At 49.8% G+C, this 27,974-nt stretch overlaps 1 protein-coding gene across 2 annotated transcripts in view; it reads right to left on the reverse strand.

The window, feature by feature from the left end:
• gpc5a (glypican 5a) overlaps nt 1-23,987 on the reverse strand; it is a 112,314-nt gene extending 88,327 nt beyond the window's left edge. The window contains exons 1-3 of one of the 2 annotated variants that reach the window (XM_077023215.1): nt 23,289-23,976; nt 19,868-20,029; nt 112-815 (exon numbers count right to left, since the gene is read on the reverse strand). In XM_077023215.1, coding sequence (XP_076879330.1) covers nt 112-815; nt 19,868-20,029; nt 23,289-23,439 — 1,017 coding nt within the window. In that variant the 5' untranslated portion in view covers nt 23,440-23,976. Of the gene's footprint in view, nt 1-111; nt 816-19,867; nt 20,030-23,288 lie in introns of both variants that reach the window. The other variant, XM_077023216.1, reaches the window with a different exon arrangement.
• Nucleotides 23,988-27,974: the final 3,987 nt, after the last annotated feature.

Here is a 27,974-nt window from a genome sequence, read left to right on the forward strand (position 1 = left end):
GTGTGTGTGTGTGCGTGTGCCTGTGTGTGTGGTGGGGGGGTTTGCATGTGCTTGTTGGTGTGTGTTTGTGCGAGTCAAAGATGAGAGATGCATCACGCAGTAGTGTCTGACCTGCTTCGACAGCCAGGGGGAGCTGGCGTGCACGTGTGCCACGGTGTCTCGGATGAGTGCGGGCGTGGTGGCGAGCGTGTGCTCCAGGTCCAGTCCGGCGTGGGGACGAGAGCCTAGACCCTCCAGCGAGCGCACAAACTCCCTCCAGGGGGCGTCCACTTCAGCCAGACTGGCCAGACAGCCGCGCAGCACGTTGAGGCAGTAACCAGTGCAGGGCCGGCTGTCCGCCAGTGCCTGGCACAGCGGGCACAGGTCCATTCGGAGCAGCGCCCGCCGGCACTCGCGGCCCAGGGGGAGGTGCTCCGTGGTGTTCACCACCTCCACACCCAGGTGCAGCGCCTGCAGGAAGAGGCGGGCGGGGAGCGAGGCGGCGGCCAAGCGCGATGCCAGCAGGCTGGGGGCGGGGCCAAAGACACCTGGGCCACGCCCCCCCATCACTGCGGTACGCACGCACTCGCTGTAGGCAGGGTCCAGAGGGGCGAGGCCTGGCTCCACCAGCCGCTCGAGCACCAGAGGGAAGAGGGCGTGGAAGAAGTGTTGCACCGCCTCCTCCAAGCGAAGCTCCGCCCCCAGCACAAACAGACCTACGTCAGTGAAGAGCTCAGTCACCGGAGATGAGGCCCAGCCACCTGGTTCTCCATATGTGGACAGCAAGAGCGCCACCGTGTGGTTCTGTGCCTGATGTACCAGAGCTTCCACTGCCTCTGGGGAGAGAGAGAGAGAGAGAGAGAGAGAGAGAGAGAGCGTGAGAGAGAGAGAGAGAGAGAGAGAATTAAGCATTATGCAAATAAGTTCACAAGGGTTTTGGCCCCAAGCTGTTCGGTTACCGTGTGTGTATATTTTGTTTAGCTTGGTAACAATCAGCCAGTAACGGCAACCAGCTTGAACCACATGCTCATTTGCATAATACTACAAAAAATGAGTTTCAACCAGAAGCTGCACTAGTAAAGTCATTTTAAATAGCACATACAAGCATATCTGAACATCATAACGGCAACAGGACATCACCACACTGGCACCATCACAACACGCATCACAACTGGAAGGTCATTACGACCTTCAAACAGCTTCAAACTTTGCCTTCACATGTCAGCAGTGGGTGTGTTCCTGCCACCAGTAAAGACCCTAAGATCTCCCAACAGGCTTCTGGATGACCTCCCTGTGGGCTAACAAACCGTTATCTCTGTCTGCAGAGAGCGAGGACGAGGGAGAGATCTGTAGAGAGAGAGGGAGAGAGAGAACGAGAGCGAGAGAGAGAGAGAGAGAGAGAGAGAGAGAGATCTAACAAACTTATCTCTGCAGAGAGCGAGGACGAGGGAGAGATCCAGAGAGAGAGAGAGAGCGAGAGAGAGAGAGAAACAGGGAGGGAGAAAGAGAAACAGGGAGGGAGAGAGAGAAAAAAAACTTTCCAAAGAACACCCAGATCTCAGAAAACCCGACAACTTCAGTAGACATCTTTGATCTAACAGCAAAGACATTAAGGAAAAAGCGCAAAAAATTATATCACAACAAGAAAAAAGTCTGTATACATCTGTGTCAAAAACTGCTCAAAACGGTCTCTAAAACCCATTGAACAAACACAAACACCTGGAGCAGCACAGCCCACCATCAGATTACACCAGATCACACTCCATTAGATCACACCAGAACACACCCCACCATCAGAACACACCCCACCATCAGATCACACCCCACCATCAGATCACACCCCACCATCAGAACACACCCCACCATCAGAACACACCCCACCATCAGATTACACCAGATCACACTCCATTAGATCACACCAGAACACACCCCACCATCAGAACACACCCCACCATCAGAACACACCCCACCATCAGATCACACCCCACCATCAGAACACACCCCACCATCAGATCACACCCCACCATCAGATCACACCCCACCATCAGAACACACCCCACCATCAGATTACACCAGATCACACTCCATTAGATCACACCAGAACACACCCCACCATCAGAACACACCCCACCATCAGATCACACCCCACCATCAGATCACACCCCCACCATCAGATCACACCCCACCATCAGAACACACCCCACCATCAGAACACACCCCACCATCAGATTACACCAGATCACACTCCATTAGATCACACCAGAACACACCCCACCATCAGATCACACCCCACCATCAGAACACACCCCACCATCAGATCACACCCCACCATCAGAACACACCCCACCATCAGAACACACCCCACCATCAGAACACACCCCACCATCAGATCACACCCCACCATCAGATCACACCCCACCATCAGAACACACCCCACCATCAATCAACACCAAAACCTGAAGACCTACGCCCTGCCTCACTCCGAGACGTTCACTTGAGATTATAACAATCACAGAAGTTTAACCTGTAACTAAGGGCTGGAACAGCCATCACCACGACTACAGGATCCTGCAGCCATGTAACAGTAGGTGTAACAGTAGCTGTAATTAACAGTTTAAAAGGTCCTTGTTACCTCCCTCCTTTTTGATCTTACTCACAAGTCTCACATAAGTTTCAGTTGGTCCAGAATTCTGCTGCCCGTATCACCAGAACACCTGTCCTGAGCCACGCCGCCCCTGTCCCGAACCACGCCGCCCCTGTCCCGAACCACGCCGCCCCGTCCCGAACCACGCCGCCCCTGTCCCGAACCACGCCGCCCCTGTCCCGAACCACGCCGCCCCTGTCCCGAACCACGCCGCCCCTGTCCCGAACCACACGGCCCCTGTCCCGAACCACGCCGCCCCTGTCCCGAACCACGCCGCCCCTGTCCCGAACCACGCCGCCCCTGTCCCGAACCACGCCGCCCCTGTCCTGAACCACACCGCCCCTGTCCCGCACCACACCGCCCCTGTCCTGAACCACACCGCCCCTGTCCTGAACCACACCGCCCCTGTCCTGAACCACACCGCCCCTGTCCTGAACCACACCGCCCCTGTCCTGAACCACATGGCCCCTGTCCTGAACCACACCGCCCCTGTCCTGAACCACACCGCCCCTGTCCTGAACCACACCGCCCCTGTCCTGAACCACACGGCCCCTGTCCCGAACCACACGGCCCCTGTCCTGCAACAACTCCACTGGCTGGGAGGGAGAGAGCTCCAAGTTTCGCATCATTGTCTAAATCTGCTCAAATTCAAGGTCATCCAGTCTTCCTCCTCCATACCTCTTGGGTCTTCTGTCTCCATTTGTGCCTCACCCGTCTCACATCTCTGGAGACAACACCAACCTGTTTTACGGTTGTCCACTCTCCTGTTTCTTTATTTTATTGTTTGCATTGTATTTATTTGTAAGGTGTCCTTGAGTGAAAGAAAGGCACCTATGAAATAAAATGTATTATCATTATGAGCATTACAACATTAAAATGCCCATTAGTCATACACAAAATAACCCAAATGCATGGTGTCACCGAGTCACTCCAATATTCGTAGGTGTAAATAGCATGTCTCAATATGCCCCATGTAACAACAGGAGTGGCCAACCCGCGGCTCGTGAGCCGCATGCGGCTCTTTGCCTGGTTTCATGCAGCTCCCCAGCCGGTCCGCGGGCTCACCTGCACAAACGGGGCGACACACTGCATTTTCGTGGGGCGCAGTTTGTTTACAAGCCTAGCGAGCCGCTAATACTTTTAAAACCAGCGTAGTGGAAAACACGCATTTTACTGTCCTCACAGCTAATAATTTACACTTGCCACCCGCCACCCCCCCGCCCCCCCCTGCTCAACAAATTACACTCGCCACCCCCCAAACACCCCCCCCCCCCACCACTCAACTATCTACACTCACCCATGTATGATGTGGCTCTTTGCCGTAACACAGTAAGAAAAGTGGCTCTTGGTCTATGACGGGTTGGCCACCCCTGCTATACAAGATCACCATAGAAGATATGAGATTACTATGGAGGATATGAGATTCCAATGGAAGATACGAGATTACCATAGAAGATACGAGATTACCATAGAAGATACGAGATTACCATAGAATATACGAGATTACCATAGAAGATACGAGATTACCATAGAAGATACGAGATTACCATAGAAGATACGAGATTACCATAGAAGATACGAGATTACCATAGAATATACGAGATCTGTCTGATTTTGGCTTTATTCCATCCTGTTGACATGCTAAAGTCTTCTGCACGTTCCTTCTGACTCTCCTTTCAGGACAGTATACAGGACCAGAAGACTCACGACAAGAGTCAGACTTACTGGTGTATTCACAGACAGACACACACACACAAACACACAGCAGACCCTGGCAGAGTGCAGCGGTGACTGGCGGGTTTTACGTGGATGAGCAGATCTGGGCTGTTGATATCTGGTCTACACTCCCCCTTAGTACACACACTCCTGCACCCATGTCCATTTCCAAACAAACACAGTTTTATCAGAACTAGTGTTTAAGCCGAACGTTGGCCAACATCATTCCTGATGTCTCAGTCAATCACTGAGCTGTCAGAAAAGCATTTCAGTGGACGATGGCGTCGATCTACAGCTGAACTGGGCGCGGCACTAAAACGCCTCCCAGACCCCACTCTGCCGACCTAATCATTCCACGCCCATCATCCCGCCTCTGTAATCTCTGCATCACTCATCTTCAGTAATGCAGCCTAACCCACTTAAGAGTGACAGGCATATTTCTTAATTCAGCAGGGAGACCCGTGAGAGGCGGCACGTCCCTGGGGGCGGACGGGGTCAGCAGGGCTCACACATCCCTCACTGGCCAATCTGTGGTCCAGCTTGCCGTCGTAGTGTGCTCATGTCTGGAGAAAGACAAACATCAGCAGCTAATTGAGCGTCTGTTCCGCAGCGCTAAGTGTTCTAGAGGAATTCAGGTATTACTGTGGGTCACTAACAGTGCTATGCTGTGATGCTAAGATGGCCACTGTCCAAGTTCACCTTTGAAACAGAAACTTGAAGAGTCTGGGACTCGCCGTGAATTTACCTGAAACTGGGCAGGGTGTCCTGGGATGGCCATCTATGTCGTATGATTGAGCGTGTTTAATGGGCCATCGCGGAACACCGCTTTAGAACATGTGGATCCAACACGGACAAGTCTCGACACACACCGCCCACCACGGTCATGGCGTGCATTGCAAAAGCACCTATCTGCTTCTCACACAAGATCACACTGTAGAGAGATAACCGTACCCTACAGTGGAACTGTCTCCACAGACCAAAAGCCTTTCCTTTAGAGGACTCGGAAATGTCTCCATGAAGTAAAGTAGCGCATGCGCGCTAGCTGCACTGCACTGTAACGCGCTAGCTGCACTGCACTGTAGCGCGCTAACTGGATTGTGTGTGATCAGTTTAGTGTTATTGTCCACACTGTATTAGTGAACCCTCAGCTGCTCAGAGCAAACACTGGGCATATAACACACAATCATGATCACACACACACACACACACACACACACACACACACACACACACACACACACACACACACACAGTCAGAAGCACTCTTTCTCTCTCTTGCTCTCTTTTCATGTAATGTTATCATTGTCAGAAGTGTATGCTAAACTTACACCTGACAGGTCAGAGCGCTTCAGAAGAATTAGGCTACATTTTTATTTGACAGGTTTTGAGTCTGGCCCTTCAGTGAGAGTACAGGCAGAGTCAGAGAAAAAAGGGAATAACGGAAAGATTCACGCCGTGTTAGACTGCTGTCAGAACATTTTAAATGCATGCAAGATTATACATTTCTCAAAGTCAGCCAAAAAATAATAGTAAGAATAATAAAAATAAATAAATAATAAAAATAATAGTAAGGAGTAGGAACAGGTGAAGTGAGATGATTCTTAAGTGATCTAAAGTGATCTACAGTGATCTAGGAATGTGTGTGTAGCAGGCTGGTTGGGGTGGGGGGATCTGCCCTGACTTGCCCACATCTTTCTCTGCACGTTTCAATATCTGGTTTCCATACATCCAGCTGAAAACATGCCCAACAAGGACCCCCTTTTGCCTTCAGAACTGCCTTAATCCTCCGTGGCATAAATTCAACAAGGTACTGGAAACATTCCTCAGAGAGTCTGGTCCATATTGACATGATAGCATCACGCAGTTGCTGCAGATTTGTCAGCTGCACATCAATGTTGTGAATCTCCTGTTCCACCACATCCCAAATGTTGGATTGAGATCTGGTGACTGTGGTGGCGTTCGAGTACAGTGAACTCATTGTCATGGTCAAGAAACTAGTCTGAGATGATTCTCACTTTATGACATGGCGCGTTATCCTGCTGGAAGTAGCCATCAGAAGATGGGTACACTGTGGTCATAAAGGGATGGACATGGTCAGCAACAATACTCAGGTAGGCCATGGCATTGACATAATGCTCAATTGGTACTAATGGGCCTAAAGTGTGCCAGGAAAATATCCCCCACAACATTGCACCACCACCAGCAGCAGCCTGCACTTCAACTTCAGCTACGAAGTGGTAGGCCATACAAACTGACGGATGCGGGATCAGCAGATGCTGAAGCATATAGTGTGAAGAGGTCGCCAACTTTCTGCAGAGTCAATCACTACAGACATCCAAACTTCATGTGGCCTTCAGATTAGCTCAAGAACAGTGTACAGAGAGCTTCATGGAATGGGTTTCCATGGTTGAGCAGCTGCATCCAAGCCATACATCACCAAGTGCAATGCAAAGCGTCAGATCCAGTGGTGTAAAGCACGCCACCACTGGACTGCAGTGGAGGTGCATTCTCTGGAGTGATGAATCACGCTTCTCCATCTGGCAATCTGATGGATGAGTCTGGGTTTGGTGGTTGCCAAGAGAACAGTACTTGTCTGACTGTTATGTCCCAAGTATAAAGTTTGGTGGAGGGGATTATGGTGTGTGGTTGTTTTGCAGGAGCTCAGCTTGGCCCCTTAGCTCCAGTGAAAGGAACTCTGAATGCTTCAGCGTACCAAGACATTTTGGACAATTCCATGTTCCCAACTTTGTGGGAACAGTTTGGTGTTTGGACCCTTCTAAAATGACTGTGTACCAGTGCACCTTTGAGATGAACTAGAGCGGAGACTGAGAGCCAGGCCTTCTTGTCCAACATCAGTATGTGACCTCACTAATGCACTTCTGGATGAATGGTCAAAATCCCCATAAACACACTCCTAAACCTTGTGGAAGAGTTGAAGCTGTTCTAGCTACAAAGGGTGGATTCTCTTATGCCATCCTCCCTCAAGTCTCCATTTCTCTCCCTCCCTCATTCTCTCTCTCGCTCTCTATCTCTTCCCTACCCCCCCCCCCCCCCCCCCCGATCTTTAGGCCAGTGTCTAGCATCATCATGTGGGTCTGAATCACTGTCACGTGGCTCTCACTTACTAATTGACAAAGAGGCCCTGGTCATTGTTAGCTTCTTGGATTTTCTTCAAAGCCTTTTTGATGGCCCTTGGTCATCGCTGCTGCAGAGTCATGCAGAGATGACGCCCATTCTATCGGTGTGAACTGCATGAGTCCCCCCCCCCCCCCCACCCCACACACACACACACACACACACACACACACACACACACACACATCTACACAGCCCCTCTACTGCTGCCCCCCCCCCTCCACTCTTTTACTGCTGGTTACTGTCACCGCAAACAGATACATGTGTGGGTGTATGGGTATGCGAGTGTGTGTGTTTGTGTGTGTGTGTGTGTGTGTGTGTTCATCTGTGGGCATGTATGTGGGTTTGGTCACACACTTAAATCACCGTACTTTTAAATTTGTACAAAACCCATTCTGTCTCTACCAACACTTTCATATATAAACACAAACACACACACACACACACACACACACACACACACACACACACACACACACACACACACACACACACACACACAGACACACACACCACTTTCCTCAGCTGTAATTTAAGAGGAATGGGGGAAAAGGGTCTTGGTACAAATACCTCAGAATGTTTAGGGGGGCACCCCAAACACTTTTAATGCCCACCTTACTGAAGACAAAGTCAGAGACAGAGAGAAGAGAAGAACAGAAAGAGAGACAGAAGACGACAAGGATTAAGAAAGAAAGAAGGGAGAGAGAGAGAGAAGGAGAGAGAGAAGAGACAGGGAAAATGAGAGAGAGGGAAAGGGGGAGAGGGAGAGACAGAGAGGAGTGAAGTCTGTGATCTGCAGACCATATTAAGAGTATTATAGCTACCGGTCTAAAGGAATTTGGTTTTGGTATTGAGATCAGTTTGGGGAAAGAGGGCAGTGAAACATAATCACAACTCCTGTGTGACCATTGGATATGCTCTCTAGGTTCCTATACTGTGTGTGTGTGTGTGTGTGTGTGTGTGTGTGTGTGTGTGCGTGAGACCTCTGCCTAGTTGTCACAAGCTAACAAAAGCAGGACTCAGGCTGGCCTTCTAAATTAGGTCGCTGTTCAGCAGGATACACACACACACACACACACACACACACACACACACACACACACACACACACACACACACACACACACACACACACACACACACACACACACACACACACTTCCCCTTCCTCTGCTTAAATGAGACTTTGGTTTCCCGTCCTCCAGAGCAGCAAGCCTCAAGCACGCAGACAGAGAGCTCTGGCGTTCAGAAGAACCTGCAGGTTGGGCGCTTTTATTATGAAATACTGAAGAGTCTGTACTGGCTTCCTTTCACCAGATGAGTCAGTGGGAAGAAAAAATGGACTGTTAAAGAAAATCAAGTTTATATTACAATAAAAAAACATAATGAATATGTGCAAAATCTACAAAGTGTATATGAAAAATATAATGCAGCACATCCATGTCCCCCGGCAGGACAACCTCTCGGTGTGCAGCGATGTCCTGCACACGTGTGGCAGTGTCTTGTCAAGCAGCAGGACCATGCCACCCCCCCATATGCCCTCACTGAACGGGATTAACATTAGCGTGAGGAGCACGTTGAGGCTCTCAGCATGACTCCAGCACTATGTAGGAGTGAAAATCAGGAAAATCTGTGTTGTGTGAAGAGCACAAGGAAGGCTTGGATCAGTCAGAGCAGAAGCCCAACCCTGACCCTGATAAATGGGTCAACACGACCCACCACTCAACACATGCTGGAAACACACTTTCACATCCTTGTGAAAGTTTACATTTACATTTATGGAATTTGGCAGACGCCCTTATCCAGAGCGATTTACATTTTATCTCATTTTTATACAAGTGAGCATTTGAGGGTTATGGGCCTTGCTCAGGGGCACCTCAGTCATGGCCTCTGGTCTAGGAATCGAACCCACGATCCTCTGGTCACAAGACCAGTTCCCTAACCTCCAGGCCATGACTTTTCTTCACGCCATACAATTAGAGTGGAGAAGTCTGGCCGGTCACCTGATCTTTCAGCACACCAAACTCCTGATCTGCCCAGACACATGAACTGACCACACCAGAAAGGGCTGAGAAAAGCTGAGAAAGGCTCAAACTGCCAGGCCAACCATCTAGAGCAGAATGGTATTCAGACTCATGTAGTGCTTGGAGAGACTCAGAGAGTCTGGGTTAGGGTTAGAACATCTAGAATAACGTCTGGGTTAAGGTTAAACCGTCTGAGACAGACTCTGAGCATCTGGGTTAGGGTTAGGACGTCTAGGAGGACAGTTGGGTTAGGGTTAGGACGTCCGAGAGAGACCATTTGTGGGAGATTCTGAGCAGTCTGCAGCCCCAAAGTAGCATCCATCTGCCAGTCAGCTCCCGGATGCTCTAATAGCATCTGACAGCAATTATGTCATTAAATCTGTAACTCAATACAGGCCAACAGGAAACAACTGAATAATGAAGGAAAAGAGAGGGAGGACAGGGAGAGAAGGAAAGAGAGAGACACACAGAGAGAGAAACTGAATGGTCAATAGCAGAGGAGAGAGATTGTAATTGCAGCAAGAAGGAGAAGTCAGATCCAGCAGGCGTCTGGGGAAGACTCTGACCCTCAGAACAACAGGGAGAGAGAGAGCGAGAGAGAGAGAGAGAGAGAGAGAAGACAGCAAACACATGGGGAGTGGAGCCTCACAGCAGTCCTTGTGAAACTACAAACCCAAAGAAGTCCATGTGTAGGTGAGCGCGGGTCCGGGATGCAGGTTGCCCTGAAGGTTCTAAATCTGTAGTTTAGTGCACATGTCCCACGTCTGTATAAACAGATAAACAGTCCTGGTCCTGTCACACTGCAGAGTCCCAGTTTGAGAGTAAAACCCAATTCAAATGTTTCCCAGAACACCACAGAGAAAACCACTGATTGACTTTCGTATTGCGTCTCACCACAGTGCCACGGCAATCTGTATGCTAATCAGGCTGAGCGCCAGAGCAAGGCTCCGCCCCCGACACAGGCCGCAGGCTCTATTCTCTCCCCCGACACAATCCAATTAGTTAACGAGCGTGTGCTAATTAGCCGGGTGGAGGTCGGCTCTGCTGAGAGGTGCAGGAAAATCAATTAGTGTAAATTAGTTAATCATGTGCTTTTCAAATTAAATTCTTCTAAGGGATTTTGTTGAAGTACAAAGAAGACAACACATGTGGGAGTTAGGGTTAGCAGCAATAATAACCATTACTGTAATTCCGGGATTTAACATGAAAACGGGAGATTACTAAGAGAACAGGAAGCAGCATTTAGTCATTAGTGCTGAAAGAGTTTCACACACACAAAAGTTTCCTATTAAAGGGTAAACCAGGGCAAATATGGGACAGCGCCTGGAGTAAAAGAATAAAAGACAGGCATGAGGTCTTCACTAAAGAGAAAGAGAGAGAGAGGGTTAGAAGGAGAGAGAAGGGGGGATAGAGGGGGTGGAAAGAGAGAGGGATAGAGGGAAGGAGGTGTTGGTTGAAGGAGAGCAAGGGAGAGAGGGAGGAAGGAGGGAGAGAGGGAGGAAGGAGGGAGAGAGGGAGCTGTTGGTGAGATAGAGAGGAGGAATGGAGGGAGGAGTTGGGTTAGAGAGAGAGAGAGAGAGAGAGGGAGAGAGAGAGAGAGGGGGGAGAGGGAAGTGGGGGGAGACAGAGAGAGGGGTGGAGGGGGAGACAGAGAGATCAAAGAGCAGCTCTCATGTGAGTCTCTCGTGACGTTAGGTCACCTTTTCCCTGTTTTACCTCTGTGAGTGCACCACGTTTTTAAACACTGGTTTTGGAAGTTGTTTTTGAAAGCCCCTTTTGAAAGCTGCTTTTAAATGCAATTAGGGTGGCGACAGGTGAGGAATGTTCAAACAAACGCCTCCCTAACACAAGGCAAAACACAGCGGTGTCAGAGTGGTGTGGGGGACGCTGTCTCGGGAGGGAGTGTCTGCTCCCTCACGCCTTCAACACTACAGCTCACATTTACAGCTCTTCTTCAGAACCATTTACATATTCATCAGTGTGACAGGACAGGTGCACCCTGGGAACCGCCCCTGTGACCTTGGGCTTAATTGCATCATGCAGATCTTAACGATCCTTAACCTGGTGGTTGGGGAACTGGTCTTGTGACCAGGGGTTTGTGGGTTCAATTCCCAGCTAGGCCATGACTGTGTGGTTCTCCAGGCATGTATTAACTGCACAGGCGTGTTAAATGCAAATTTGAAAATCACAAATGGTCAATTGGCACACTTTTAACCCAAAAAGGAAGAGTTTCTGTTTTGAAGCATTCTTCAACTAAAAACTTTTTAAAAGTAAACATTCTTCAGTGTAATACCCCCCCCCCCCCCCCCCCCCCGACTGTCCATCAGCACATGAACCCAGGCTGAGCAAGGCATTGTGCGATAGTGTGACACATCGAAAATGATCACACTTTGGTAACAAGAGCAACTCGTGCATTGCTCACAAGCTCAGTATTGTTGTTACTACCACCAAACCCCTTGGGGAACGCCCTCACAATACGCCACTAATTCTACGAGCATTGCTCAGCTATGCCACACACACACATACACACTCATACCACACACACACATACACACTCATACCACACACGCACCCCACACACACATACACACTCATACCACACACGCACCCCACACGCACCCCACACACACATACACACACATACCACACACGCACCCCACACACACATACACAGTCATACCCCACACACACCACACAAGCACCACACACACACATACACACTCATACCACACACGCACCCCACACGCACTACACACGCACCCCACACTCATACCACACATGCACCACACACACACACGCACCCCACACGCACCACACACACACACTCATACCACACACGCACCCCACATGCACCACACACACACACATACACACTCATACCACACACGCACCCCACACACACATACACACTCATACCACACACGCACCCCACACACACATACACACACATACCACACACGCACCCCACACACACATACACACTCATACCCCACACACACCACACAAGCACCACACACACACATACACACTCATACCACACACGCACCCCACACGCACCACACACGCACCACACACACACTCATACCACACACGCACCCCACACGCACCACACACACACACACTCATACCACACACGCACCCCACACGCACCACACACACTCATACCACACACGCACCCCACACGCACACCACACACGCACCCGACACGCACCACACACAAACATACACACTCATACCACACACGCACCCCACACGCACCACACACACACATACACACTCATACCACACATGCACCCCACACGCACCCCACACATACCACACACAAACATACACACTCATACCACACACGCACCACACACGCACCACACATACACACACGCACCCCACACGCACCACACACGCACCACACACTCATACCACACACGCACCCCACACTCACCACACACGCACCCCACACGCACCCCACACACGCACCCCACACACACATACACACTCATACCACACACGCACCCCACACGCACCACACACACACATACACACTCATACCACACACGCACCCCACACGCACCACACATGCCCCCCACACTCATACCACATGCACCACACACACACACATACACACACATACCACACACGCACCACACACACATACACACTCATACCACACATGCACCCCACACTCACCACACACGCACCACACACACATACACACTCATACCACACACGCACCACACACACACACACACATGCACACTCATACCACACACGCACCCCACATGCACCACACACAAACATACACACTCATACCACACACACACCCCACACGCACCACACACACACACATACACACTCGCACCCCACACGCACCACACACAAACATACACACTCATACCACACACGCACCCCATACGCACCACACACAAACATACACACTCATACCACACACGCACCCCACACGCACCACACACACATACACACTCATACCACACACGCACCCCACACTCACCACACACACTCATACCACACACGCACCCCACACTCACCACACACACATACACACTCATACCACACACGCACCCCACACGCACCCCACACGCACCCCACACTCATACCACACACGCACCCCACACGCACCACTGCACATAATGGAGCAGAGGAGAGTGAGCAGAGGAGGAAGAGAGTGAAAGAAAAATAAAAGAGAAAAGGTAGAAAGAGAGGGAGAGAAAGGAGAGAGACAGCGAAAGGGAGAGAAAGAGTTACTTTCTCTCTCTCTCTCTCTCTCTCTTTACCTGGTAACTGGCCTCAAAATCAGAGGGCACAGATTGTCACCGTCCACCCGCTGGTGGATGTGTGTGTGCGTAAATGCGTACATGTGCATGTGTGTGTGTGTACATGCTTGTGTGTGGAGGACAGGACCGGCCGGCTTGACCCGCTCCAGGGAAGAGAAATGACAGTGTGTGTGTGTGTAGAAGTGACAGCGTGTTGTCTGGTCCACCAGGTGCCACAGGTGCCTCAAAGCTCATTCTCACTCAGAGATGGAACAGATGGAGGGATGAAGTGGAGTGGAGGAGTGGAGCAGAGAGCAGATGAGGAAGATGAGGGAGCCCAGTCCTGGTGTGTGAAATCACCACCGCCATAAGGGCTAAGAGGACGGAAATGAGGTCAATGCATTAGCGCGCATGCACACACACACACACACACACACACACACACACACACACACACACACACACACACACACACACACACACGCACACACACCAGACACACGCACACACACCAGACATGCACACACACACCAGACATGCACACACACACCAGACACACGCACACACACATGGATACACACACACACACACACCAGGCACCAGACACATGCGCACACAACAGACACACGCATGCATACACACCAGGCACCAGATACACACACTAGACAAACACCAAACACCAGACACAAACACACACCAGACATACGAACACCAGACACATGCATGGATACACACCACACTCACCAGACACAGGCACACACACCAGACACAAACACACACACACACACACACACACACAAATACATCCCACAAGCATATACAAGCACGCATACACCCCACACACATATAGACACACACATAACACAAACTCATGAACACACACAGACACACACACAGGCCAAAGTCTGACAGTCTAATTAAAGTATCCCTGCACAGGCTGGCAGGATTCTGGTACCGGTTTTTGCGATCGCTGAGCAATTAATTCCCCTGATTGGCCAACATGTAATCACACCTGTCTGCTAACTGCAAGTGTTGTGGAAAACCTACAGGAGCAAGCCCTCAAGTGTGTGTGTGTGTGTGTGTGTGTGTGTGTGTGTGTCTTCCCTCTGTGTGTACTTGTACTCTGAGAGATGAGAGACAAGGCTGTTGTTGATAAGTGTTCGTCATTACAACCATCGCTGGTAGGAAGTGACCTCGGCATAAAAGCAGAATTCATCAGTGGAGAGAAGTACGTCTCTCTCACACACACACACACACACACACACACACACACTTTCTGCATCCCCCTGGCTGGCAGCAGAGCAGGAAAGGACATGTGTGTTTCTGAAAGATCAGAGCACAGTGTGAACAGACGGAGACAGACAGAAAGACAGACAGACACACACACACAAACAAACACACACACACATGCAGGAGTAAGAGTATATCTTAAACAATGCTCCAATTAGACGCTTCTATGTCTAATCAAACACACAAATCAAACTGAAGGCCCCCAACCTCCACCTCTTACACACACACCCAAACACACACTCACACAAACACACACACACACACACACACACACACACACACACCCTGCCAGGAGAACGATTAGCCAGGGCCACTGCTCTAAGCAGGAACCATGGGGTGTGTGACCTCATAAGGACGGCAAGCATGGAGGGACACTGCAGTCTAGCAGTGAGAGCTACAACACTTCCTACACGGCAGGACAAAGACACAGTGACGGGACACCAGCGAGCACTGTGTGTGTGTGTGTGTGTGTGTGTGTGTGTGTATCAATATGAGTGTTTGTGTGAGCATATGTCTGTGTATGCACATACATGTGTGCACACGTGCCTGTGTGTGTGTGTATGTGTGTGTGTGTGTGTGTGTGTGTGTGTGTTTTTGTGCACACGCGGGGGTGTGTGTGTGTGTGTGTGTGTGCTCATGTGTGTAACGCGCCTTTCAGAGTGCTAGAATTAATGAGGCCTCTTACACCCCACAGGCAGGACGGCTCAGATCAGCGTACGAGTGGAGACCCTTCCCTCAAAGTTAAACTCCTCCCTCTCTCTCTCCTTCAGATCGATGCTGAGAGGAGCAGAGATTTCAAACCAAACCCACAACGATGGGAGATGCTCACGATGACCCAACACCAGCGCCTCTGCCCCCCGGGCCCCCCGGCCCCAGTGGAGGACACCTACACCGGGCACAATGTTCTGCTCCTGGGGTAGAGGGTTTGGTATCACCCTGGAGCAGGCATGTTTCCACAGAGGTGAGGGCAGAGGGTGAGGTGTAGACACCACCTCCAGGGGTGGAGAGGAGATGCAGGGCATTCAGATCTCTCCGCCCTCTGTACATCTGCTACATATGAGCATTTTAATCAAGTCAAGTCAAGTCAAGTTTATTTATAAAGCACATTTAAAAGACATCAAGTGTCAACCAAAGTGCTGTACAAAGGATAAAAAGTTAAAATAATAAAATAATAAAATTAAATAAGAATAATAAGTCACAAAACATAATAAAACCAGCAAAACAGACCGAAACACAGACTCTAAATGGATCCAAATGCCTGGGTAAATAAATGAGTTTTTAGATTTGTTTTAAAAGCCTCAAGCGTCTGAGAGGATTTGATGCAGAATGGAAGACTGTTCCAGAGTTTGGGGGCAGCAACTGAGAATGCCCGATCACCCTTAAACTTCAGCCGAGATCGTGGGACGGTTAACAACAGCTGATTTGAGGAGCGCAGCGACCGAGTGGAGGAATAAAAACACAGCATCTCAGAGATGTAGCTCGGAGCTAAGCCATGTAGCGCCTTAAAAACAAACAGTAGCATCTTAAATTCAATACGGTATCTCACAGGTAACCAATGGAGGGAGGCAAGTACAGGAGTAATGCTCTCCCTTTTCTTCGTACCTGTCAGTAGCCTGGCCGCAGCATTTTGAACCAGCTGCAGGCGAGCCAGGCTGGACTGACACACACCGAAGTACAGCGAGTTGCAATAGTCAATGCGAGAGGAGACAAATGCATGAATGACCGTTTCCAAGTCCTTGGTGCATAAAATGTGTTTAAGTTTTGCTATGTTCCTGAGGTGGTAAAAACCAGCACGCACAACGCTACTAATTTGCTTCGCAAATGTGAGGGTGGAATCAAAATTGATTCCAAGATTTTTAGCATGCATATGAACATTTAAAGATAACGATCCCAGAGCTTTTGCTACAGTGCTGGTTTGATCAGGGTTTCCGAAAATGATGATGTCAGTTTTATTTTGATTTAACTGTAGAAAGTTGTTGGACATCCAGCAATTTATGTCTTGCAGACAGTTTGTGAGGAGGTTGATTGAACCATCATCTCCTGGTCTAAGTGGAAGATAAATCTGTGTATCGTCAGCGTAACAATGATAAGAAACATTGTACTTCTGACAGATTGAGCCAAGTGGGAGCATGTATAGAGTAAACAGAATGGGACCTAAAATGGATCCTTGAGGGACTCCACAGGTAATGGCCGCAGTTGTGGAAAATGTATTTCCCATCTTAACACAGAAGGATCTGTTCTTCAGATAAGATTCAAACCACTTCAGCGCAGAACCCTGGATGCCAACATGGTAATTTAGACGGTCCAACAGGATAGCATGACACTTTTATTCCACACATGGAGAAGGCAGCGCTCCAAGCAGCGCTCAGGACAGGGGAGCTCAGCCGTCGGAGCGACCCTGGAGCAGCCGGAACACGGGAAGGCCCGAACACCAGAACCTCACGACTCTAGTGGGGTGTGTCCCATCAACTCCCACAGCATGGAGCACCACAGTGAAGACACGTTATAAACAAGCAGTGAAAATTACAACCTTCAAACAAACCAGCAAACATTACAACCCAAACCCAGACTCTTTTCTGCCTCCCAGCACATTCTCTGATTCCCCATCTTTTCACAATACCCAAAGTTCCTCACAACTCTGGGCTGCCCCCTCTTACCCAACCCACCTATCCCCACGTAGGCTGCGTGAGGCCACCATGAGTGTAATGAGACGTGAGACTCTGGCTGTAATGCTGCCGTTTCTCATGCTAAGCCTCATATGCTTGTTTTCTTCTCCCCTAAGCCTCATGTGCTCATTATTTTCTCCCCTAAGCCTCATGCGCTTGTTTTCTTCTCCCCTAAACCTCACATGCTCGCTACCTTCTCCACTAAGCCTCTCAGGTTCTCGATATTTTCTCCCCTAAACCTCACATGCTCGCTACCTTCTCCACTAAGCCTCTCAGGTTCTCGATATTTTCTCCCCTAAACCTCATGTGCTCATTTTCTTCTCCCCCAAGTCTCATGTGCTCATGTGTGTGAGAGCAACACCTCTCGTCTGCCTGGGGGACGTCCTGACCAAACACGAGTCCCATCTGCCCCACACAGGACCCCCACAAGCAGCCATGTTCAACTGCAGCCTGTGCTGGCCACTCCAACAGCAGCGGCTGTGCAGCGCAGTGAATGTTTTCCTTCCATGCTGTGTCACTTTCCTGCAGAGCGGTGTTTCCCTTTGCTAACGACAAAACGCAGCGAGATTTCAACACGCACTCATCACTGTGGTATGAACTGGAGATTTGCCCAAAAGCTTTGATCTCTGACTCTGTACTGTGCGTGTGGGGAAGGTGTGTGTTACAGTGGTGGTGTGTGTTATGGTGGTGTGTATTACACTGGTGTGTGGTATGGTGGTTGTGTCCGTCTCTGTGTGTGTCCGTCTGTGTGTGTGTGTGTGTGTGTGTGTCTGTGTCCTGTGTGTCCTGCCTAGCACACACCTCCTCGAAGAACTTAATGGACAATTACTCACACAGTTACCGCAGCAACAGCACAGCATTCCAACAGGTCACATGGCAACATGACATACAAAAGAATTAAATCCCCTATAAACCTCACAACAGACAATCCCAGTGCGTGTGTGTTTGTGGGGGGGGGCATCAAGCTGGGATTCTACAGTTCGCCTGGTGTGTGTGTGTGTGTGTGTGTGTGTGTGTGTGTGTGTGTGTGTGTGTGATTTTGGCCTCACGATGCTCAGCTGTCTCTGCTCACCTTCTGCACGAGGAGGTGGGTCGGAGGTGATGAACTTGTGTATGACTCTCACCGCAGACAAAGCCCGGTGAGTTCCTCCCCTCTTTTATTAAGCCTGTTGGCTCATTAGTGAAACCAGATGCTGGCCGGCAGGGCCATAATATCATTTTAACATGCAAGCATGCTACACAATACTGGCATACTCCAGTCAGTCAGGGGCAGGTCATAACATTTGTTCACAACCTCTCTCCTCTCACTGTTCAGTCAATGAAAGCAGCCCACATGTCTGATGCAGAGAGACAGGGTCTTTAAAGGGCTGTGGTTGACATACAGGGAGACGCCATAAGAACCTGAACTAGTCCTGCCAGTGGTCAGACTAGACTTCAAAAAAATCAACAGAGAGAGGGAGGGAGAGACAGGGAGAGAGAGAGAGAGAGAGAGAGAGAGTGTAAACACGATTCTGACCTTTCCTCACACTGGTAAATGAGGAGCTGAGGATCTTAAGAGGAAAGAAACAGGACAGCACCAACAGGACACCATGTTTCTAAGGGCAACAGCAACATGGTTAGAGGGAGAGACAGTGTGAAAGAGAGACAGCGTAACAAAGACAGCATGAGAGAGAGAGAGACAGGGTGAGGGAGACTGCGTGAGGGAGAGACAGCGTGAGGGAGAGACAGCATCATCATTAGACCTCCCAGAATGCAGTTCTGACCTCCAAGAATGCCGTTCATCAAGCACCCATTGCTAAACTTGGAGAGGCACTGGACTGTAGCACGGCAGCAGCAAGACACTAAGAGAGGCCCATCGTGAAGTTTAGCGCCCTTTGTGAAGATTAGTGCCCTTCGTGAAGATCTGCACCCTTCGTGAAGATTAGCACCCATCGTAAAGCTTATAGCCCATCGTGAAGATTGGAGCCCTTCGTAAAGATTATAGCCCATCACAAACAAACCGCCCCACTCTGCCTCGCTCCGCCTCACGCTGTTTAGCTCCGCCCTGCTAGGACAGCCCCATACCACCACACACTGTCTAGTCCAGTCCCGCCTACTCCGCGCAGTCACCGCCCACCCTGACTCACTCCGCCCACCCTGACTCACCTTGGAAGGTGGCCACGTTGCGACTGAGGTGGAGTTTGAGGCCGGAGCAGGACTTCTGCAGAAGGTTCTGGAAGTCCCGCCGTGCTGCTATCTGGAACCGCTCCTCCATCTTGCGGGTGCAGCAGGTGAGGTTGCGGGACAGGCACACCTGGAGGTCTGACCCTGCGGAAACAGCAGCGAAGTTGAGCTTTTACACACACACACACACACACACACACACAGGTATTTTTCATCGTTTCCCTGTGAAGGTCTGAAAAGCTCCTTCATGCCAATTTCTTCTAGACCATAAATGCTCACTTCCATTCCCAAACCTTCAGAACTACTGGAATTGCTCAGCGAACCAAAAAAAGAAGCAAAGCAAACAGCGTCCCCTCTCTCTGTCTCATCAACGTCCCCTCTCTCTGTCTCATCAACGTCCCCTCTCTCTGTCTCATCAACGTCCCCTCTCTCTGTCTCATCTCTCTGGAATGTCCACTGTTGTTTACATCAGAGGTTTGTTTGTGAGAAGTGATGAGCCAAACATGAGCCATCAGGAGTGTGTGTGTGTGTCTCGCCCGCAGCTCCTTGGATGCTCCCGGTGATGTGTCTGGAGATAGAGGAGCAGTGTGTACGTGCCGCTCGGGCATCGGGCAGCATGCACAAACAGGTACGGGGGTGTTGTGGGGTCATCAGATAAGATAAACCTGGAGGAACACCTGCAACGAAACATGAACAACCTACCCAGCACCAGGGCCAGACTTAGGTTGGGGTTAGGATTAAGGTAGGATTAGGATTAGGGACCACTCACTGGAGGGGACCACAAACAGAAGGGGACCTCTCACAGGAGAGTACCGCACACGGGAGGGTCCTGAACATGGGGGGGTACCGCACACAGGAGGGTCCTGAACACGGGGGGGTACCGCACACGGGAGGGTCCTGAACACGGGGGGGGGGGGGGGGGGGACCGCACACGGGAGGGTCCTGAACATGGGGGGGGGGGGGGGGGGGGTACCGCACACGGGAGGGTCCTGAACATGGGGGGGACCGCACACGGGAGGGTCCTGAACATGGGGGGGGGGGACCGCACACGGGAGGGTCCTGAACACGGGGGGGGGACCGCACACGGGAGGGTCCTGAACACGGGGGGGGTACCGCACACAGGAGGGTCCTGAACATGGGGGGGGGACCGCACACAGGAGGGTCCTGAACATGGGGGGGGTACCGCACACAGGAGGGTCCTGAACATGGGGGGGTACCGCACACAGGAGGGTCCTGAACATGGGGGGACCGCACACGGGAGGGTCCTGAACATGGGGGGGGTACCGCACACAGGAGGGTCCTGAACATGGGGGGACCGCACACGGGAGGGTCCTGAACATGGGGGGGGTACCGCACACGGGAGGGTCCTGAACATGGAGGGGGACTGCACACGGGAGGGTCCTGAACATGAAGGGGGGGGGGGGGGGGGGTACTGCACACGGGAGGGTCCTGAACATGGGGGGTACCGCACACGCTGCACGAGCACCTCTAACTGGAAGCATTTAATGATGGGGCACTTGGTGCTGCACGTCCAGTGACCAGAACAGGGGGTCAGGGGTCTTCCTGTAGTCCTGATGTGACCACAGCCTGACAGTCCAGAAGTCAGAAGTTCAGTGTTAGATGGGGGTGGGGTGTACTGGGTGCGTGTTGTGTACCTTGGGTGAGGGTGTGTCTTGTGTACTGTGTTGTGTATACTTTATTGAGTTGTGTATGGAGGGTTGTTGCGTACTTGTATGGGTGAGGATTACAGTCACTCGAAGAAAAAAATCTGCTCTGAAAATGGTTTAGAATGCACACAAACTAAATGACCCGAGCACTATGTGTGAGATACGTCTACTGTGGTCTGACCGTCAAGACATGAAAGGAGTCATTCCACTGGTGTGGGTGTGACTGTCTGGGTACGTGTGCCAAGGGACAAGAAAATACAGACGCTACAGAATACAGAAGCTGTGTGTGTGTGTGTGTGTGTGTGTGTGTGTGTGTGTGTGTGTGTGTGTGTGTGTGTGTGTGTGTGTGTGAATGTGAGATAGAGAAAGCGAGAGCATTCACAGTATGTGTAGCTAAAAGACTACTGTATGTGTGCATATGTGTGTGTGACTAAAAGACTATGAATGACTGTGTGTGTTCAACGCTGTGGAGGAGGTTTGACCAGACACTCAAGAAACCGCATCGTTTTTCAGATCCCAGCGTCTTACATCCAGACGCGCTCAGAAACTCTGTCATCCCGCGCTGGAAAACAACCTCTCCTCCTATTCTCTTTGCATCCTGTCTTTGATGTAGTTCCTGGACAGAGCCACGCCCCCTCTTGTTTACAGCACCAATAGCAGCCCACTGCTGGGTGTGGCCGCTAAGCTGCATGGACTTCTGCACCTGGACATGACACTATGTTGACCGCAACCTGAGGACAGGTCTCAGAGTCAACCTGTTGGCAATCAGTAGTCAACCTGGTGTCTAGACGTTCCTACACAAAATGGTGTCGGGAGAGAAATCACACAGAGCTTAGCGTGGCGCTGCAGTCTGGGGGCCACAGAGACTCTGAAGTTCAGACATCAGCCATAACAGTGAATAAGCTCATCGTTCTATTCCACAGCCCAGCAGGACAAGCCTTAACATGGATGCAATATGTTAAGCTCAAATGGCACTAGAATCCTGCCATGGCAACATGCAAGAATGCATGAGACAACAACTTTTTTTTTCACTTCTCTTTAAAAAGTGTGTATCTATGCTAGCACAGCCAAGCGAGGCCGTCCACTGGCCAGAGGAACCCGCTGAGCGTCCCTCTCTGAACGCAAGGTTAGATGGTTTAGCAAGGTTAGATGGTTTAGCAAGGTTAGCTGGTTTAGCAGGGTTAGTAGAGTTAGCCAGGTTAGCAGGGTTTGTAGGGAAGGATGGGTTAGCAGGTTTAACAAGGTTAGCTAGGGAAAGTGATTAGCCAACGTGCAGCTACTTCAGTTGTGTCGTAAAAAAAAAACTTCCTGCTCAAACAATGACGTAAAAAAGTAAAACGACCGTCACCAGCGCACCTGTGACGTCGACTCGAGGTATGACGTAATCACATACGTCTGGACTCTATAAAGTCTCACAAATCAATACTCAAATCAGACTTGAGTGGCTAAACCTCTCAAAGCGCTGCTTTCTTCTCCGACTACGCGAGCTTTTCTGCAGGACCTGTGTTCTTCAGACCTGCCAGTCGCGCTCCTGCCAACGTTTGGAAACTCACCTACACACACACACACACACACACACACACATACACTCACACACACACTGCTTACACTATTTTAACTTGACAGCTGGGTCATTAAAAAGTGAACACCATGGCAAAAGTCGCCTTCGTTATGAACGTGTGCACCGTGTGCATCATGACACCGACGCGTTTCTGGGTTTTTATTTCTGCCTGTACCTGTGCGTGGCGAGGCGGGTACCAGGCTGGTCGGTCCGGCGCGTCGTAGTCCAAACGCTTCACGCGTCGCGTCGCAGTTTCTCACGCCGTCCGAACTCACGTCTGCCACCGCAGCGAGGCAGAGACACGCCAGGACCGCTCGGACGTCCATCCCGCCGCAACCTCCGAACCGAGTCTCCGCGCAGACACCGATATGGGAAGTTACGCGCTGCGGAGCTCCGCGTCCTGTGGACCAAGGAACTCGGTCCAGAAGCGCCACGGACGATCGGAACCGTCCAGCCAGACGCGGCGTTGCTCGTTATCCACGGGCGAACCCGACACGCTGGGTCACTGTAGAAACGAGGCGAAGGACCGAGCTGTCAAAAGATAACGAGCGTCGTCCCGGTCTGCGTTACTCGCGTGCGCTCCACAGCGGCGCGTGCGTTAGTCGCGCTCAGAATAAACGGAGCAGGGCGGCGAACTGTGGTCCGGTAACCACCCACCGGATGGTTATAATAAAGCTGTGTATTTGAAGTCCAATAACAGTCACTTGTTCAACAAATCACAATTTGTTTGTCACAACTTTCAAAACTTTTGCAAATATGAATGCTAGAAAATAGAAAAAATATACGGGGTATCTATGAGTATATAAGGGGTAATCTTCCACCGCCACGTTAAATTAAAAGTATTAAAACACTTTTTGAAGCGCAAACACGCACACGTCTTGCACCTATTGGGACTCGTAGCGCCATCTGTTGGGAATGACATAGAAGTACAGATTGTATGAAACGCTTAAATATTACAGCATACAAGTGTTTTCCATTTGGAATAATTACACAAACAAATAAATAAAGTTGAGGTCGCCAGACAGCATTCATATATCGGAATCAGGGAGCTGTTTAAGAACAGCATTTATCGTTGAAAAATACGTTTTTGATGGGGAAACTGGTTCACTGAACAAGTTGTTGGATTTGAGGAGCGGTTATTACGTTTCCGCCATATCCGAAACATCCAAAAACACTTTTCGCTTCAGAAACTCAAAAATTGATTAAACACCAGGAAATGACCGGGACGCACAAACGGGCCGCTGCTGTTAACGGGCACGAGCGCGAAGTTTATCTGCGTGCACGTGCGGCGAGCCCTGAGTTGGAATAAAGACATCAGACCTCGTGGCTTGAAGACAACAGTTAAATATGAAACCGAGCAGGTGTGGACCTCAACAGACTGGAAAGAAAAGGGCTCAGAAGAGTTATGACAGGTTTTAATCTGAGCTCAGAACATACATAAGTTTCATTGTAGCTCCGCCTCAAGCTGCTAAGTGTTACATTTTAACTTTATTTTAAATGTTATTGTAACACAAGTTATCCACTGGCTGGCTAAAACAATTGCATGGCCATGCACGTCACACGCCGACGTTTACCAAGTGTTTTGATGTATTTGAAGGGATCTGCATACTCCGTGGTCTCTTTAGTTTTCGTGTGCAGCTCAAATTTGCTGGGGACCTTGTATGAACTGTACAGGAACAATGTGTTGTTCTCAATAACCAATGTGTCCTACCTCAGTGGCAAAGAAAGCCAGTCTTTTATTCTAACCCAGATAAGGGACACCCGATACATCTCAGCAATTTGTTTAAAAAAATCAGCCATTGATTAAAGGCATCAGAGTATGGTGAACTGCTTGAACGAAAAAGTGGCTGTCTTGCGATTCAGGGCAGGTTGTTGGGTTCTTAAATGTTAGCTAGTGTACAGAGTTGCTACATTAACAACTCTGTGAAGGTTCTGTTTTTACAGTTTACATCAGTGATTATAAACATTTGCTGAATTGTACACTCCTTACCAGGGGTGTAGCAGCAAATTCTGGGCCCTGTACACTCTCAATGTCAGTGGGCCCCTATAAATGCCAGTGAATGAGACACATGAGCAAAATGGGCCCCTCTCCCTATTCAGGCCCTGGGTAGTCAGGTCCACTTTTCCCCCCACACTCCTTACTAAGGCTATAAGTATTTTGTCATTGAAAATTTGAAACTTCATGCAGAGTAAGAATAGTCCAAAGCATTTGTGTAAGATGCAGGGCCAGAACATATACAGTGAGGGGGCTTCAGAAAATTTCGGGGGGGCGAACGTAAGTTGTTGAGCGGGATGGGGGGGGGGGGGGGTGCGTGTAACGATTGTCGAGCGGCCGAGGGGGCACCATGTAGCGATTGTTGTAAAATAAATGGGTTTTATTTTTTACATTGAGGGGGCGGGACACCTCGCCTGAGGGGGCGACGCCCCCATTCGACCCCCCGTGGCGCCGGCCCTGGTAAGATGTCAAAGAAAAAAGGATGAATCCAGGGATCTGTTACATACACTCAAAGCATCCACAAGAGAGAGCTAACCCCTCTCCATAGTCATGATCCTATATACCATCCTGCTACTGGTTACAGCCCGTGAGGTTGGTACCATCCCTCCCCTCATGGGTTCTCCAAGTGAAGGTTCTCCTGCCCCTCCATCACAGGTTCCATGGGAGAACGTCCCGATCTAGACGGGCTAGGAAGGCCTGCTCCTAACTCCACAAAGGGTGCCCACATGGATCAATACAAGGATGAGAAAGACAAAGTGAAAGTATGAATGGTAATCAGTGTAATGTGTTTGCGTTTTATGGAAAATTTTAGATTTCCACTACATTTAGTCTTACACAAGATTCTATTCTACTCTACCATTATGTAGAAAGCTGCTACAGCACAAGGCCAGTTAACAAACCAGACGACAGAGAGAACTGATGCTCACATAATTACGACAAAACACAATAGCATAAATCACAATGTTACACGTAGGCCCATCTTAGTACTTAGTACTGATTCTTGCCTAGTCCAATATTACTGTAATGGTGCCGATTTACACTCAGCTATACATTTAATATATTAAGATCTACAAATTCATGTCCAGCGTTTATTTCTCGCAAATCTCATGTGAATGTGATTATTAGCAAACTCAACGAGAACTGCTTTAAACGTGAGCTCATGTTTCACAGAAATAACATTTGCTTTAAGATGCTGTATATAAGATGAACTAGTTGACCGTGGTGTCACCTGAAGAGAATCTCTGTGCCTGTCCTGCTAAGGAAACCACCATTAGAAGCCCTGACCACAGATCACTGACATAGTCTAAAGCACCTCTGATGTTTGGACATTAACTGACCCCAGAACCAGCTGCTACCAGCTTTCCAAAGGCGTGACGGTTTAGGCCACGATGCACGGTTTCGGTTTCAAAGCCACCCAACAGGTGTGGGCTCTGCAAGATTCAGAGTAAGCTTTCCAAAGCCCAGCCGAGCAGATCCAGACTGACGTTTACAAACACCAACATTTTGAATGGGGATGTAGGACCTTGCAGACACAACACAAATATATGACTACACAATAGGGAAAGATTACTACACTCTGACTACAATAGGACTTGTTAAACATTGACAAACACAGGCATCCAATTAACTGGCAGTAGTGTAACCAGACACTGTGTGCAGAACACCATGGCCTTCATCATACCTACAATAAAACCCTATCAAGCCTGGCGACTTGCGTTTCACAGCCCTGATGTAACGTTCCTTAACTCACCCCTTGTTCCATCTGTGGTGCACCTCACAAAGGAACATTAATCCAGTAAGAGCCATCACACTTTGGGTGTTAGAATACCAATTCCAAGAGCTCTTGGGAGCTTCTCTGTAGGGTTTGACGTTAACCTACCTAAGTGTTCCAAAACTCAAGGATGGAGTGTAAATGGTTAAAAGGACTGAGAAAGCAGTGAAGCCAAGGCCATGCCTGGTCCACGTGGGGGCCAGCTCCTGCACTTCCTTATTTACTTCCACACCAGCCAATCACACCAGTCCCTTTACTCTACGAGACCAATAGTGCGCTGGGTACAACAAGAGCTACATTTCAATAAAGAAAGACAAAAGGAAAATTGAGACCTCATGAGATTAAAACGAGCAAAAAGATTTAACACAGTGGCATGTTTAATCAAGGAACGGCTCCACTTCAAAAGAAACACACGGAAACTTAATTTGCTTTGTTTGTTTTTAATCAGCAAATTGCCTGAAATTACAGGTGAGTGATGCAAACTGTTCAACATGATACACACAGCAGGTTTTGAACAGTAGTTCAGGAAGTGCAGCTGCTGCTACACATCTGATCTCCACGCCATTTGATAGATGTACATAAACACTTCCAACAGCTCTGAAATCAGGCATTATGGAGGTACTCAAGTTACACAATACTCTAAACCAAGCATGTAGAAAGAGAAAGGTTTAAACCAGCACTCACATGCACACACAAGACACTGAATTCAACCTACTCAGCCACCATGGTGTGATGCGTGCCGTCCTCCACAGGCCGGGACTAGTGCAATACGCTTCTGGGCCCTGCATTGACGCCAATCCCAGCCTGCGCAGGACCAGGCCAGGGCTGGAGGAAGAGGACTTTCTGAATTCTTGGAGGAGCCTCGTGACTTGTGGGCGCCGCCTCGGTCAGTTTTGCATGGATTTGCACAGCGGCCACTTGGTCAAGCTGAATGCAAACCAGCAAAACTGACCGAGGGCGGCCGAGGTACCACTGGCCGGCCAGCAGGGCTACAGGAGATGCTCCACGTCCATGGTTCCAGACGCACTTAGCTAGGAAGTACTTGAAGTGCTGACACTGCAGTAGATGACAAACACTACCTGCACTATAAGCAC

This window comes from Brachyhypopomus gauderio, chromosome 12 (assembly GCF_052324685.1).
Source record: "Brachyhypopomus gauderio isolate BG-103 chromosome 12, BGAUD_0.2, whole genome shotgun sequence".
In the NCBI taxonomy this organism is placed as follows: Eukaryota; Metazoa; Chordata; class Actinopteri; order Gymnotiformes; family Hypopomidae; genus Brachyhypopomus; species Brachyhypopomus gauderio.